General features: G+C 45.8%; 1 protein-coding gene and 1 pseudogene across 3 annotated transcripts in view; both read left to right on the forward strand.

The window, feature by feature from the left end:
* Positions 1-436: 436 nt before the first annotated feature.
* LOC113904201 lies at positions 437-3924 on the forward strand (annotated as a pseudogene).
* Positions 3925-10650: 6726 nt separating this feature from the next.
* The window catches only part of RAB2A (RAB2A, member RAS oncogene family), a 72686-nt gene continuing 66110 nt past the window's right edge, over positions 10651-17226 (forward strand). The window contains exon 1 of one of the 3 annotated variants that reach the window (XM_027561039.1): positions 10651-10973. In XM_027561039.1, the coding sequence (XP_027416840.1) occupies positions 10928-10973 (46 nt within the window). In that variant the 5' untranslated portion in view covers positions 10651-10927. The remainder of the gene's footprint in view (positions 10974-17226) is intronic. The other 2 variants (XM_027561041.1, XM_027561040.1) reach the window with 2 other exon arrangements.

Consider the following 17226-nt stretch of genomic DNA (forward strand, 5'->3'; position numbering starts at 1 on the left):
TTATCAGAACTTTGAAATTTAGGTTAAAGAGTTTGTATATATTAAAGCATTATGATACTCATTTCACTATCTTTGTAAAAATCAATTTTCCCTTTCAAGTTTTACAAAAGAATTCTCACTTTCTCACATTTTTTTCATTTCTGATTATTATTGTTTTTCTTTAAATAAATATTTAAATAAAAAAATAGTATCAGTGGGATTAACATATACATACTACTATGTGTAAAACAGATAACCAACAAGGAACTATTTAGAACAGGGAACTATATTAATATTTGTAATAACTTGTAAGGAAAAAGAATCTGAAAAAGAACATATGTATGTATAACTGAACCACTTTGCTGCACACCAAGAACTAACACAACATTGAAAGTCAATTATACTCCAATTTAAAATAAAACTCTCAGGGTAAAATGCAAAAAATAAAAATACATAAATTAAAAGCTACCAGATTTGTTAAGATTAGATGATTTGGGTGGTTTGTTACACATTTTCAATTGCATTAGATGTATGTGAAGTTTAACAATAATTGTCAGATACTTAATAGATACACAGAGTATACATATAGATAACATATAATAGAAGACCTGGTTCTCTTCTAACATCATCGTCACCTTCCTCGGCATGAACTAGCTCACTTGGATCTGCCTGGGAGAAACCACCACCATCCACCAACATGGTGAACTTCACAGTAAACCAGATCCGGCCCATCATGGACAAGAAGGCCAACATCAGGAACATGGCCTTCATCACCCACGTGAACCATGCCAAGTCCACTCTGACGGACTTCCTGATGTGCAAGGCGGGTGTCATCGCCTCTGCCCGGTCTGGGGAGACCTGTTTCACTAACACCCGGAAGGATGAGCAGGAGCGTTGCATCAGCATCAAGTCAATGGCCATCTTCCTTTTCTACAAGCCTTCAGAGAACAACTTGAATTTCATCAAGCAGAGCAGGGATGGCTCTGGCTTCCTCATTAACCTCATCAACTCCCCTGGGCATGTAGACTTCTCCTCAGAGGTGACAGCTGCGCTCCATGTCACCGACAGCACCTTGGTGATGGTGGACTGCATGTCGGGCATGTGTGTGCAAACACAGATGGTGCTGTGCCAGGCTGTCACCAAGGGCGTCAAGCCAGTGCTGATGATGAACAAGATGGACCCGGCCCTGCTGAACTGCAGCAGGAGCCCAAGGAGCTCTACAAGCCCTTCCAGCACATTGCGGAGAACATCAACGTCATTGTCTCCACCTATGGCAAGGGCGAGAGCGGCCCCATGGGCAGTGTCATAATCAACCCTGTCCTCAGTACTGTTGGCTTCGGGTCTGGTCTCCACAGTTGGGCCTTTACCCTGAAGTAGTTTGCAGAGTTGTATGTGGCCAAGTTTGTTGCCAAGGGCGAAGGCCAGCTGGGGCCTGCTGAGTGGGCCAAGAAAGTGGAGGACATAATGAAAAAGCTGTGGGGAGACTGGTACTTTGATCCACCCACCAGCAAGTTCAGCAAGTCAGCCAACAACCCAATGACAAGAAGCTGCTGCTAACATTCTACCAGCTCATCCTGGACCCCATCTTCAAGGTGTCTGATGCAATCATGAACTTCAAGAAAGAGGAGACGGCAAAACTAATTGAAAAACTGGACATCAAGTGGGACAGTGAAGATAAGGATAAGGAGGGCAAATCACTTCTGAAGGCTGTGATGCGCCGCTGGCTGTCTGCTGGGGACACCCTGCTGCAAATGATCACCATCCATCTGCCCTCCCCTGTGATGGCCCAGAAGTACCACTGTGAGCTCCTGTACGAGGGGCCCCCAGGTGAGGAGGCAGCCATGGGCACTAAAAGCTGTGATCCCAAAGGCCCTCTCATGATATACCTTCCAAAATGGTGTCAACCTCTGACAAAGGTCAGTTCTATGCCTTTGGCCAGGTCTTCTCAGGGGTGGTGTACACTGGCCTGACGGTCTGCATCATGGGACCCAACTCCATGGAGAAGGAGGACCTGTACCTGAAGCCAATCCAGAGGACAATCCTGATGATGGGCTGTTATGTGGAGCCCGTTGAGGATGTGCCTTGTGGCAACATCATGGGCCTGGTGGGCGTGGATCAGTTCCTGGTGAAGACCGACACCATCACCACCTTTGAGCATAGCCACAACACACGGGCAATGAAGTTCAGTGTGAGCCCTGTTGTCAGGGTCATTGTGGAGGCAAAGAACCCAGCAGACCTGCCCAAGCTGGTGGAGGGCCTGAAGCAGCTGGCCAAGTCGGACCCCATGATGCAGTGTATCATTGAGGAGTCCAGGGAGCACATCATCATTGGGGGCTGGGGAATTGCACTTGGAAATCTGCCTCAAGGATGGGGAGGAGGATCATGCCTGCATCCCCATCAAGAGAAATCTGACCCAGTTGTCTCGTACTAGGAGACTGTCAGCAAGGAGTCAAACGTGCTCTGCCTGTCCAAGGTCCCCAACAAGCACAATAGGCTTTATATGAAGGCACAGCCCTTCCCTGATGGCCTAGCCGAGGACATCGACAAGGTCTGCCCACCAGTAGCTCAAGCAGGGGGCCCGCTACCTGGCCGAGAATTATAAGTGGGATGTGGCCAAACCCGCAAGACCTGGTGCTTTGGCCCTGATGGCATGGGCACCAGCATCCTCACGGACATCACCAGGGGCATGCAATACCTCAATGAAATCAAGGATAGTGTGGTGGCTGGCTTCCAGTGGGCCACCAAGGAGGGGGCGCTGTGCGAGAAGTACATGTGGGGTGTGTGCTTTGACGTTCATGATGTGACACTGCATACCAATGTCACCCACTGTGGGGGTGACCAGAGCATCCCCATGGCCCGGCACTGCCTGTACGCCCGTGTGCTGACCGCCCAGCCCCGGCTCGTGGAGCCCATCTACCTTGTGGAGATCCAGTGTCCAGAACAAGTGGAAGAATTGATGCTTTTGAACTTTGGTGTTGGAGAAGACTCTTGAGAGTCCCTTGGACTGCAAGGAGATCCAATCAGTCCATTCTGAAGGAGATCAGTCCTGGGATTTCTTTGGAAGGAATGATGCTAAAGCTGAAACTCCAATACTTTGGCCACCTCATGCGAAGAGTTGACTCATTGGAAAAAACTCTGATGCTGGGAGGGATTGGGGGCAAGAGGAGAAGGGGACGACAGAGGATGAGATGGCTGGATGGCATCACTGACTCAATGGACGTGAGTCTGAGTGAACTCCGGGAGTTGGTGATGAACAGGGAGGCCTGGCGTGCTGCGATTCATGGGGTCGCAGAGTCAGACACGACTGAGCGACTGATCTGATCTGATCTGATCTGATGGTGTCCTGAACAGGAAGCTGGGCCACGTCTTCGAGGAGACCCAGCTGGCTGGCACCATGTTTGTCGTGAAGGCCTACCTGCCTGTTAATGAGTCCTTTGGCTTCACTACTGACCGGAGGTCCAACATGGGCGGCCAGGCCTTCCCCCAGTGTGTGTTCTGGGGGACCCCTTCAACAACACCAGCTGCCCCAGTCAAGTGGTGGTGGAGACGCGCAAGCACAAACGCCTGAAGGAAGGCATCCCAGCCCTGGATAACTTCCTGGACAGGTTGCAGGCGGCCTCCGCGCAGCCAGCCATCTGGTGGGACTTGGCGCGGCCCCCGGGCCCAGGGACAGGTGACCACAGCAACAAGCCCCCACATTCTCCACGCCACCTCGAGGCTGTCCAGATCTGGTAACACTCTGCATGACAGGTTTCTGGGGCCCAATTCGTGCCATCGCTCAACATGAAGACTTGATGCCATTTCTTTCGATATTTATTTCCAGATTTCAGGGGCAACAGAAGTGCCCTTGCAGCAGGGACTGATCTGGCCAGTGGGGATGGGGGAGGGGATGGGACAACCAATACTTTTTTGTTGAGAGGGAAACTTAATGTCCAAAAAAAAGTTTAAAATAAACGCATTAAGAGGTTTAAAAACAAAAATAGAAGAACCAAAAGTCTCTACCAGACACTTGAAAAAACATTTGGCCACAATAACCATACCAGCTATATGGTTATTTCTGCCTGGAGCTCAGACCACTCCCCCAAGCTCCAGACCCAAATGTCCAGCTGTTCATTTGAGCAACTAGGATACAGCAGAAGTGATTTTCAAGGATAGGTCATAAAAGATACTGAGGGTTTGGCCTCCTGGTCACTCTCTCACCTCTCACCCACTGGGAGAAATCAGCTTCTGTGTCACGAAGATACTAAGCAGTTCTCTGGGAGGTCCACACTGTAAAGAACTAAGGCCTCAGTCATGTGCGTGAGCCACCTTGGAAATAAACCATCCAGCCCTAGTCAAGCCTTCAGGTGTCTGCAGGCTACAGCTCTGGCTGAGAGATTAAATGCAACCCCGTGAGAGACCTCCCAGAGAAGGCAATGGCATACCACTCCAGTACTCTTGCCTGGAAAATCCCATGGATGGAGGAGCCTGGAAGGCTGCAGTCCATGGGGTCACTGAGGGTTGGACACGACTGAGCGACTTCACTTTGACTTTTCACTTTCATGCACTGGAGAAGGAAATGGCAACCCACTCCAGTGTTCTTGCCTGGAGAATCCCAGGGACGGGAAAGCCTGGTGCGCTGTTGTCTATGGGGTCACACAGAGTCAGACACGACTGAAGCAACTTAGCAGCAGCAGCAGCAGAGAGACCTCCAAGCCAGGGCCACTGAGCTAAGCTGCTCCTAGATTTCTGATGCACAAACCTTGTGTGAGAATAAATGTTTATTGCTGTTTTAAGGTTATACTGTAGTTTTTAATAATCTATTTATTTGAAGAAATTGTTGAGAATTGATCCCCAGATTCCTTAAATTGAGAAATTTAAAAGAGTAGAAGTGCAGCAATGATTCTTGGGCAAATCTAAATTAACCTTGCAGATTTTTAAATGTGAGTCTTTAGAGGTAATCTCAATTTTGAAAGAAAAGATTTATTCTTTTAATAACTTTTTTAAATCAAAAAGCTGGAAAAAATAGACTTCTATTTTCTCCATTTTAGAAGTGAAAATGTGATTCTTTGATATCGTTTTCCTCTCTCACTCCACGGGTTGAAAATTCTGATAATGAGATCGCTAGATGCAGAGATAAAGAGTATACAGGAGGATAGTGTTAGTCACTCAGTCATGTCCAGACTCTTTGAGACCCCAAGGACTGCAGCATGCCAGGCTCCTCAGTCCATGGAATTCTCCAGGCAAAATACTGGAGTGGGTTGTCATTCCTTTCTCTAGGGGATCTTTCTGATACAGGAGGAAGGGGAGGTGGAAGAAGGTTGAAATGTGATCTCATAGTTCCTGGCACCCATCTCTAACAAAAGATATCAGTGACAGAAGGTTTTGTGTGTCCACACCTCCCACTGGGACACAGCTAGCTTATCATGTCCTCAAAAATGGAGAGAAATGGTTTTCCCTTTATCAAAATTTAAAGACCTTTATGGGTAATGATTAAAATAAATTGAAGTACTCATGGGAGTGGTAATTGGTTCTCTCTTCACTCTACATGAGGTATTCACCTCATGGTTCCTCATTCTTATAATGATCCTGACTTTTCCAAAATAAGGGTCCCTACCAATACACACAGGACATAGAACATAGCAAGGATAAGTGGAGGCAAGGGTTTGAAGTAACTGCATGGTCTAGTCTCTGCTGACAAAACCCAGCAATGCAGAGAGTAGAATATTGCTGACATTAATGTGGTTCTGTAAGGGTCAGTCTTCTAATGTACTTAGATACATTTGCAGAAAATCATTCAACCGAGATTTGGTATGTAGACTTTCTACCAGGAATAACGTACTTTTCAGAGTTCCCTCACATCTACCTGCCAGCAATTCTGTTAGCAACTGGAATTATTATATCTATTGAGTATATGACAAAAATTCTCAGGGTCAGCTTGTTAGTGGCAAGAAAGACTATAATTTAGACCTCTTGGAGTCCAATATAGGGCCTTTCCCCAGGCCACTGTTAAGGACTTAGAAAAGTGGGTAATTTAAGAACACAATTTTGGTTTTTAATTTGCTTTTAAATTTTGTATTAATTCAAAATAGTTTATGTAATATTTTTAATCCATGATTTTATAAAATGAGCTTATTATTATTCTAATATTCATTGTTTCTCTCATTCACGCACCTACAGAGATTCCATTCTATCATTAATGTTAAGTCCACTGATTTAAAAAACTAACCTACATACAAAGTTTGAGCAAGCTCCGGGAGATGGTGAAGGACAGGGAAGCTGGGTGTGCTGCAGTACACGGGGTTGAAAAGAGGCAGATACAACCGAGCAACTGAACAACAGCAACATATAAAAGAAAGTTTCTTCACTTACCTGCACACACTTTGATTAAGGATGTGAATTTGCAATCATTCCATTTTGACTCTTCAAGTAAACCTTTGAAGGAGGAGCAGAATGGAATGGAAGAGAGAAAACAGTCATCTTTGGCTTTGACAAGTGGTCAGAAATAGGTCACAAGTAGAAAAGTAAGATAGGGAGTACTAAGTGTGTTACCCGGCAAGAATATAAATGGCTGGTGAGATGGGTAAGGTGAATGAAGTACAGTGGAGAGGGCTGTTGAAGCATTTAGAATGATTAGGTTTAAAGCAGTAACCATGAAAGATAATGTCCTTTGAGGCTGTTTAGATGGCTGTCCTGTAAAATCTACCCTTATTTCCCAGAACAAAATTCTGTCCTCTAAGATAACACTGTAGCTCTCCCATTAGCCTTCATCAAGCCAAAACTACCCATGACTTAGCACAAAGAGACTCTAATCTTCTTCCAGGCAGTGTCTTTGTTGGGCTTATTTAACTCCTACAGTTCTTAGCGACGAGTTGGAGGTGAAGGACAGGCAGAGGATGAAGGGAAGGCAGAAATGACTTCAGTGTTGACTTAGTGTCTCCATGGATCTTGACACTTTGCTAGACACTGCACTTGTGTTATCTTATGAGGAATCTAAGGCTTAGAGAGTTTAGTAATTTACCCAAGGTCACTCAACTGATAGGAAGTAAATTCAGGATTTGAACCTCTTTCTGCCTCCAAAACTGGTACTGAGCTTATTAGTATTTGCAGGAAAATTAGTTCTGGCATGGTGTTTAGAAATGGCTGAAAGCATTTTACCATGGTTCTTAATTATTTCTGGGTCATGGGCTCATGCAGAGATCTCTCCCATGAAATTACATATATGCAAATACATACAACATTGTGCATACCATTTCACAAGGATCACAGGGCTCCCAGAGCACATCAAGGGCTAGCCAAGGAAACCATGGAAACCAAAGTAAGAACCTATGATGACAGTATTCCAAACCACTCTTCTCCTATCCCATTCCCCGCTACCTCTCTTCCCACAGACTGAGAGCCATCAAAACCAGAGAAAGTTTAAACACATAAAAAGTTTGATTGGGAAGAGCAAATTCAAAATTCTAATATAATGCTTTACTTAAAAATGTTGTGGAAAATTTGAACAAGGAGACCTTGGAGAATGTAGACTATCTTTAAATTTCACAGTCATGATCTTCAGACCACATGTGAGGTAAGACTGAGAGATGAGGTTATCAGAATTCATCCTCAGGGGAGTGAAATAGCTGAAAATAAACTGAATGGAAAATCCTATGATTTAAGGTAAGAAAGGTTTATTTCTATCATTTTTGCCAATGAAATTTTTCTTGAAAAATGTCTTTGGATTTTGGGGGCTAAATAAAATGTTTGAGATGAAGTTTGTGTGGTTTTTATTTATATTCTGTATTATTTCAAAGAGAATTCAAGATACCGTATAGGCTTAGAGAAAATAAAATAAAATGTGAATTACACATAGAAAAAAATAAACGTAGAGACATAAACTAGAGAGACAGGAGTGGAGCTGATTTTACAACATGAATTTGTATACTGATAAGGCCTCTACTTCCTCAAGGTAATTTTTAAAAATTATGCAGCACTAAGGGTTTTTCCAGCACTTTGGCCATCTCATGTGAAGAGTTGACTCACTGGAAAAGACCCTGATGCTGGGAGGGATTGGGGGCAGGAGGAGAAGGGGATGACAGAGGATGAGATGGCTGGATGGCATCACCAACTCAATGGACATGAGTCTGAGTGAACTCCGGGAGTTGGTGATGGACAGGGAGGCCTGGCGTGCTGCAGTTCACAGGGTCACATAGAGTCAGACACGACTGAGCAACTGAACTGAGCTAAACTGAAGGGTTTCTCATATTAAGTATATATTTTTCAGAATTCACAAAATACCTTCATATGCATTATCTCATTTGATCCCAAACTGAAAAGGCAATAATTTTGAGGCAATTATTCTTTACATTTTTCAGAAAAGAAAACCAAGGCTCAGGGAGGGACTTGGAAAATCTAGTCCTTGTTATTTTCAACGCCACTGTTACAATTCCTGTGAACCAGTAACTGATGCCTCTCAGTTCTGTGGAAGAACAATAAACACTTGATTCCTGTGGCCATGACATCTTCATGAGAGGATTACCACCTCTTTATAGGTGCTTTAGATCTGGAGATGGACAGACATAAAATTGAAGGACTTCAGACTTGGAATAGACCTTTCAGGTAACTTGATCACTTTATTGTGATCACATCAAAACTCTCTAGGAAGCCAAAAGATTTGTCACAATCATTCTGTTTGTAGCAGGGCCAGGGTCAAAGGCAGGTTTCCTGAATCCTTCTCTTTACACTTTATTCTCTATAGCTCCATACATACCCTTTCTATAATTTTTTTTACAGACACAATTCTGACCTTTCTTTCCCCAGTTCCTCTCGTGTTCACTGAGTAAACTGCTGCATGCCAACTACCCAGCTACCAACCCTGGTAGCCCCCGCATGACCTGACACCAGTGACTTTTCCCACTGCTCACTTCCTGTAACTGCATGGGAATGCTTTTGATTGTAAGGATGCTAGTCCTTTGGGTAACATCCTCAGAGTGGTCTCGTGCAGACTATGGATAAAGAACATACTTTTGGGAACAGCAGGGAACTGAGTCTCTTCTGGAAGGAGGGGACTTTCTAGGTGTCTGTCGTCAGAAAAGATTTGAGTGAAGGCACTCAGATGGGAGGGACAAAATGACCTTTGAAATTCTGGAGGACTAGGGCAGAAACCCTCTCTCCCACCTCCCAAACCAAAGATAAGTGAACCAGGTTATGAAATGCCTGGTAATTTTTCATGTCAAATTTTTGTGTGCTATCTTTGAAAATCACTTCCAAACACTGAAGAAAAATCCCTCTGAGCTGACGTTTGGAAAGGCCATTCAACCACATACCAGCCAACCACTGCCAGCCCCACATGAAGGTGACAGTAGAATGACAGATTTCAAAAGGGAGAGGAAAGTGTTAGGCAACAGGAACCAGGGCCACTGTCTCCCAGTCACTTCTGCCCTAACAACTCTCCTTCCACTGCCAAGGTCAGAAGCCTCGGGTTAGCAAATGAGCTCCCTTAGGCAACTCTGAATTCCCTCAACAGATTCAGGACCCTGCACATTGTTTCTTGCGCCTAAATTTCAGTTCCCTTCCCAACCTTTTGTCCTTTTGACAAACTTACTCATCCTTCCTACGTCTAGTTCAGAGATGATCTACTTTAGATAACCTATTCTGACACTATCCTGTTCTCCATCTCCTCTTCCAAAACCTGTGCTCTTTTAGAACAGACTTTGCTTTCAGTTCCAATGCCCAGCAGTGCAGGAAATATAGTATGTACTTGGTGTTGAATGAATGAAGAAGTCACTGTGTTCTTTTGAGTGCATTTTTCAATAGGTAATTCATGAGCACTGAAAATCCAAACTGCACTCGAAAAATTCAGTGAAAAGTATATCTCCCCCCAACTATATTCCCTCTGACCCTTGGTCCCAGTTGTGTCCTTTCAGACTATGTACATAAGGGTATTTAAGTGCATTCCTGTCATTTTTCTACATAATAGTAAAAAGAAATTTATCTTTATTTGCATAACAATACAGCTTATATACAAATATGTATATTATATATATATATCACTTATTACATATATATAGCAGAAGTATGTATTTATAGACTGAGTCCTGTGCCTTATTTTTACTTGGCAGAAGACAGGCTTTCTTTTCTTTCCTTTTAATTAAGACCACGCAGTATTCCACCGCAGGGGTACACCAAGGTTGCCCTCACATTCCCTGATTTAGGGTTTCAGATTTACACTTCCATTATTTTCACTGTCAAAGCCCCGTCCCCCAGCGCAGAAATACCCTCACCCTCCAACCCCTCCCCCACGCCCGCCGTCCCAGCGGCTCCATCATTTTCAAACCCCTTGTCACGAGCCCAGGGCAGGCCCAGCGCCGAACGCGACCTCCGCCTTCCACCACGTACCCCGCGTCCCCGCCGCAGAGCGGAAGGACGCGGCACCGCGCGCGTCGCGGCGACGGAGCCGCACGGCCCCTCCCCTCCCCTAGCGTCTCCCGGCCGCCGGCGCCACCCGCTCAAAGGGCCCGGAACGACCGGCGCCTGGCCTCGCCCGGTTCTGGGTGGACCGGGAGGATGGGCGCGGCCGGCTAGGCGCGGCGCTGGGCGGAGCTCCGGCGGGGGCGGGGCTCTGGCTGGGCGGGGCTCCGGCAAGCGGGGCGGGGCGCGGCCGGCGAGCAGGGCTCCTCCCCTTTCCTCCGGCGGCGCCGGCGGCCGCAGCACTTCCGGGTCGGCGCGGAGGCGGGGCGGAGGAGCCGCGGCGGCTGTTATTGTTCGAGTGTGCTCGGCCGGGCGCTGTCTCCCTCGGCTCGGTCGGTGTCAGTTTGTTCAGCTTCCCCTTGGACCCTCACTCCCGGCGGCTTACGGCGGCGGCGGCGGCTGCGGCGGGCGGGGCCTGGCTTTTCGAGGCCGAGTGGCGCCGGGGTGAGGGGCGCGGAGGAGGAGGAGCAGCAGCAGGAGGAGGAGCCGTGTGCCCTGGCACCGAGCGGCCGCGGCCATGGCGTACGCCTATCTCTTCAAGTACATCATCATCGGCGACACAGGTGAGGCCCGGGGCGCGGCGGCCGGCCGGGCGGGAGGCGGCGGCCCGGGGGCCGGGGCCGAGGGGCAAACGGCGTCGGGCGGCGGCGCAGGCTCGGTCGCCGCCGGGCGCCTCCCCGCCGCTCCATTTCCGCAGTGCTGGAGCTGGTGACGTGGGCACTGCGAGCGGCCGCGGCCTGGCCCGTCGCCCCCGCCCCGGCCCCGGCCGGGCCTGCAGCCGGGGGCCGCGGCAGCCGTTTCACCACCTGGTCTGGGGAGTAGATGACAGGGGAGCCGGCCTGGCTCTGAGGGTTGCACGCCCTGCCCGGAGCCTCTCACCTTGGGCCTCGCCGCCGCCCCCGAGAAAGGAAAAGGGGGGCCCGGGGAGAGCAGAAGGGGATGGAAGGAGGGTCTTGGCTTCCCTGACACATCCCACCTTCTCCGACCCGTTCACATCTGCCATGGCCTGGGCAAAGCGCTCCCCGGCGTGGGACAGCTAGCTGAGAAGGAGACATTAAAAAAAAAAAAAAAAAGATATATGTGTGTATATATGTATTTTTATCACTCTCAACTGCTAAGCCAGAATAAGTAACATCCCATTACTTGACGCCTGGGGAATGCTTTTCGAGGTCATTAAAACACGGAAGAGTTCTGTCTCTGTCGACTTTTGCCACGTGTAAACTGGCGTTATTTGATAGTAATGCAAGGCCGTTCAGTGCTCTCTGGTGCGTGTGCGTGTTGGGGACACTGGCTTTTTTTCCGATACATGAAATCCAGGCCCACAACTGCCAATTAATCAGGTGACCTGATGTCCATTTGAAGCAGAAAGACATACAGCTGTTTTTCACTTAAAATGACATCCCAGTGTATTTTGCAAAGTAGTCAAACTCATTGAAAAAATATATTTTTAAATTATTTATGGATTTTATGGCATTACTGTGAATCTAATAATAAAACTAAGACGTGTTCAGGTGTTAAAACTATTAATATACCAGAGTCTGATTTCAGTGATGACTCTTGCACAACTTTGGACCCTTTGCACAACTTTGGAAATGTAAGCGGCAGCTTGTGGTTGTACTAGTGATATGTCAGGTTGAATAAGTAACACTAGAGGCATGTTGATTGCTGCCTAAAAGAAAGATTTTCTGCTGTAAATAGTGTTTCAGCAATGTTTTTTGGCGTGCGCGTCGAAACTTGGTGGTTCTCTATGCAGAATCCTAGATAAAGCAATGTTTTGCACATGTTCAGTAGCAAATTTATATACTTTTTAAAATGCTGAAGGAAGTGGCCTACTGGTACATTTTAATTTAGGTTGTAACAGTGAGATTGGAAGAGGAAATTCACAATAACTATAATAGGAATGGGTTTGGGAAGTAGCAGGGTGATTATGGACATCAGCAGTAGTGACAGTTGAAATTAGCCTTTGCAGGTTTCTCTCTTTGAGCATACCGACTGAACATCTACTGTGGGTGAAGAGTTCTGCTGGGAGTAGCGGGGCTGCAAATACTAGCAAGTTGGTGCTGGGTTCTTCGGAATTTGCCCTCATGCCAAAACAGTGTCCAGGCAGTTCAGAGGGAAGACATTCATCCTTGCCCTTGCTGCTGTTGCCACCTGGTCCAGGTACACTTGGCAGTAGACTGTCCACCGCGCCGCCTTCTCCCCCCTCCAGTAACTGTCGGGTCAGCTGTCTGCACACTGGGCTCTTAGGGGCCATTCCTCCATTTCCATTCATTCGTTTGACCTTCAGGGACCTCCACGTCTATGCATGACTTCCCACGCTGGTCTTCTTTCCCACTGTCACTAGTCCCTGCCTTCCTCCTGCCGCTGAGGCCCTGTGCTTTTACCTGGTCAGAGTGCTCCTGCACTCTGTTTGGAGTGTCTCTCTGTCCAAATTTGTCTGTCCTCAAAGTTTGACTAGAGTCTTCCATAATGGTTTCACAGTCAGCATTTATTAAGTTCTTTTGATGTGTTAAGCATTCCTGGTATCCCAACTGGAAGTGACTACACCTCCTTATCTGGATGTATCCCCCTTTGTATTAATTCCTGTTTTGTAGATACTTGGGTGGGCATTTGTGTTTAATTACTTATCTTTTATGGGCAGAAAAGGTGTTTTTGCATGGTTTTGTATGCCAGGAAGATCTTAGTAGAAGGTAGGCCCCGATACTTAATTACATTATTGAAAGAATAGCCAAACAGGCCATAATGTTCCTATTAGTATACATTGATAACTTGACAGAAGAATTTTTTAGCCGAGTTCTGCCACTTTCTATTGATATCAACTTTGACCAGACCCCTTTGCCATGTTTTCTTAATTCAAAGTAGACCCACTTAATGTGCCCTCCCCACACACGCAAGAATGATAGTAAATCAATAGTGGGAGAGCCATCCTAATTTTTTTTTTTAACGTCATAGTGTGGAAAACATGCATTTTTAAAATGAAGAAAATCACTCCTTTTCCTGGTTTTCAGTTTTCCTACCTATTGAAACAGTCATTATTAGCGTGCCCCCCCCCATAGTGAGATTAAGTAAGGACAGATATAAAAACACTGCACGTGATCAAGATACTGCTGAAATGTTCCTTTTCTTACTATATGGCCAAGTGCAGTTAAAATATAGCTTTAAAATTTTTCATGGGTAATGTCTTATTCCTGAAAAATCATTTAGGAAAATGTGTCATTTAAACCTAGATATAAAGTGGAAATTGGTTTTTAACAAGCCTGGACTAATATCATAAGCAGATAATTATCAAATGCAGAAGGAGAGAAAAATTATAATAAAACTATAATTGTTGCTTCTAAATTCTGGCATCTGCCTCCCATTTAATCTCATCACTGCCCTCCTTCTTGTTTCCTGCCTCTCATCTTGGTATACAGAAGCACAAACCTAGTTGTGTTCTATCTGAAATACCCTTTCTTCTGAGCTCCACTCCCCAAAATCCCACTCCGGCCAAAGTGAAAATCAGGTCAGAGTTTTTGATTACCTTAGCAGCTCCTGTTCATTCATTCATTTTTTCAAGGTGATAACAAACCCCACCCTTGCCTAGCTCCCTGTACTAGTTCCCTCCTCTCTTCTTTCTTTATTTAACCACCCCCACAGTTTGGTTTGCCTGTTTTTTGCTTAAAAACTTTTAAGGACAAGTGTTGTATGAGAAGGGATTCCCTCGTAGCTTAGTTATTAAAGAATCTGCCTGCAATGCCGGAGACCTGGGTTCAGTTCCTGGGTCGGGAATATCCCCTGGAGAAGGGAATGACAACCCACTCCAGTATTCCTGCCTGGAGAATTCCATGGACAGAGGAGCCTGGTGGGTACAGTCAGTGGAGTCGAAATAAACAAGACAAGGCTGAACACATGTTATCCTAACATCTGAATGTATTTTTTTATTTGAGATATGATTGACGTATAACACTGTTTTAGTTTCAGGCATATGATTTGGTAAGTAAGTGATTTGGTAAGTAAATATGTTGTGAAATGATTACCACAATAAGTTTCGTTAACATCCATCACCACATATAGCAAGAAAGTTGTTCTTTCCTTGTGATGAGACCTTTTAAGATACACTCTCCTAACTTTCAGCTGTTCCATACAGTGTTGATGACTATATTCATCATGCTGTACATTACATCCCTAGGACTTATAGCTAGAAGTTTGTACTTTTTGATCACCTTTAGTACAGCCTCTTAAATAATCTTTTTGTTTGTTTGGAATGGTTTTGACTTTGTTTTAAAAGTGAGGGTAGGCATTCAGTATCAGACATGTTCAATAGATAAGTGGATGGGCTCTTGGGGGAGGTGCTGCACTACCTGGAAGATAATACTTGATTTGCCACGTGGGCAAAGGGGAAATATCTAGTAGATAATTGCAAGTACATGTTTGTAGCTCAGTCGTTGATGTTTTTAAAACATAGTGATATTTGTTGTTGTCTGACTCTTTGTGTCTCCATGGACTGCAGCACGCCAGACCTCCCTGTGATACTGGCAAGTTGAAAACAGAGCTGTACCATGGGCCATTTTATTGAAGACTTTGCATGTGAAAGAGAAGGAGAGAGTGAGAAGTTTAAAGTTGATTGCAAGATCAAGTTGGCTGGTGTGTGTGTGTGTATTAGGATAGGGGAGACTTGAGGTCGAAAGTTTGAAATTACTAGAGAAAGGGCAGGGGCTAAATCCCAGAGGATTCCGGGAAAGAACAGCATTTGATTCTCTGTAGGTTTGGAACTGTAACAGCTGGAAGACTTCTTCCTCTGGGACACTCTAATTTGAGTTTCTTTACATTCTTATGAGTCACCTGGTGTATTGGTTTTTTGGTGTTTTGTTTTTTTTTTTTTTTTTTCTTTTAAAGATTCACTGAGGGCCTAACCCTCAGTGATTTTGAGTCACTCCATCTGAAGTGGAGCTTCATGTTGCAAAACCTAAGGCCAGAAACAGTGATCATTTTATATAATTATATGAGCAAGTTTGTTAGACTGTTTCGGAAAACACACAGTAGGAAAACAAACTGGGAAGTTGGGAGGTAGAAAAATTCCATTAACTTTTTAAAAATTATAAGATATATCATTCATGTAAAACAAATCCAAATGTATATGTTAACACAGTTTAAGGAATAGAGTTGAATCAAATAACCCATGTGAGAGAAATACAGAGCCTCATCACTTGAGTCTCCACAAGGCTTTCTCTCACCTGAATTCTGTATTAGTCCTTCCTTAGCGTTTTCTTCATAGACGTCTCACCTAACACATCCCTGAACTACAGTGCCTAGTTCTGCCCATTTTTGGATGTGTTTAGTTGTTTTATTAAATGAGAGAGCTATGTTCCTGAAACATATCTTTTAATGTCACCCAGAATTTACTTGAAGTTTTCGCTTTCTGCATGTTATTTCCTGTCCTTCAGGATTTTTGACTCCCCTTCCCCTTTCCATCCCAGCCAGAGTATTTGCTGCCTGCTTCCCCTAATATTTATATTGCTCCTGAGACTGCCTTTTGAGCCACAGAGGCCGCGGCCCTGGGTTTCTCATCCCTTTGCCCCTTTCTCCTCTCCTGGTGAAACTGCCTCCTCATCTCCAATCATGCCCCACTCTTCTCTCTGGTGCTCGTGTCCTTTCTGTCCCCACTCCATTGCTGCTCCCACTCCAACATGAAATTAATTTTCTCCTTTATCTCTCCCCCTGCTCCCCCTCCCCCATGTTATCTCCACAGCTCTCCTCCTCTTAGCCTGTCCTTTTGATGTTTGACTTGAGCAGATCCTAATTTTGCCAGCTCAGCTGTTTTTCCCTCTCACTCTGGCCCAGCTGTGCTTGCTGCATTTTGTTATTCTGTGCTCATCCTCAGTCTGGGAGGCTGTGTCCTTTTGCCACAAAAGATACAACCGCGTACTGACTGCCCCCGTCCCTCTCTCAGACTTCTCGTTTTCTGTGACACTTCCCCATTTGTTTTCATCAGTAGCATTCATTTGCAGGTTTTAAAATACTCCACATTCTAGCTGTTATTCCTCACTTGTAAGTAAAGGACACCCAGCAAAGAGATGCAGAGTTCCCTCTGCTGTCATACACTCATACACGCCGAAGTCGCTCAGTCATATCCGACCCTTTGCGACTCCATGGATTGTAGCCCACCAGGCTCCTCGGTCCATGGGATTTTCCAGGCATGAATACTGGAGTGGGTTGCTGTTTCTTTCTCCAGGGGATCTTCTTGACCCAGGGATCAAACCCGGGTCTCCGGCATTGTAGGTAGACGCTTTACCGTCTGAGCTACCAGGGGATCCCCATAGGCACCCTTTTTAATGCCTGCTGCTGCTAAGTCACTTCAGTCGTGACCGACTCTGTGCGACCCCATAGACGGCAGCCCACCAGGCTCCCCCGTCCCTGGAATTCTCCAGGCAAGATCACTGGAGTGGGTTGCCATTGCCTTCTCCTTTAATGCATGCAGTGTTCCTCAACTCAGACAACTTGGGTCTCACCTTTGGAGATACTGTTTTAGTGGATCTGCAGCGAGTCCTGGACATCTGTATTTTTTAAAAAACATCCTTTGCAGTGGTGTGTGGCACTCCCCTCCGTGTCAGTTGTGGGCTCTCTGCCTGACTTTTTCTAAAATTAATTCTTTCCTGCTTTCAGGTTTTCTGCTCTCTGGGATTTTAAGTAATTGCTGAGGCAGCAGTTCAGTTCAGTTCAGTTCAGTCGCTCAGTTGTGTCCGACTCTTTGCGACCCCATGAATTGCAGCACGCCAGGCCTCCCTGTCCATCACCAACTCCCGGAGTTCACCCAGACTCACGTCCATTGAGTCAGTG

The sequence above is a fragment of the Bos indicus x Bos taurus genome, chromosome 14, assembly GCF_003369695.1.
Source record: "Bos indicus x Bos taurus breed Angus x Brahman F1 hybrid chromosome 14, Bos_hybrid_MaternalHap_v2.0, whole genome shotgun sequence".
Classification (NCBI taxonomy): Eukaryota; Metazoa; Chordata; class Mammalia; order Artiodactyla; family Bovidae; genus Bos; species Bos indicus x Bos taurus.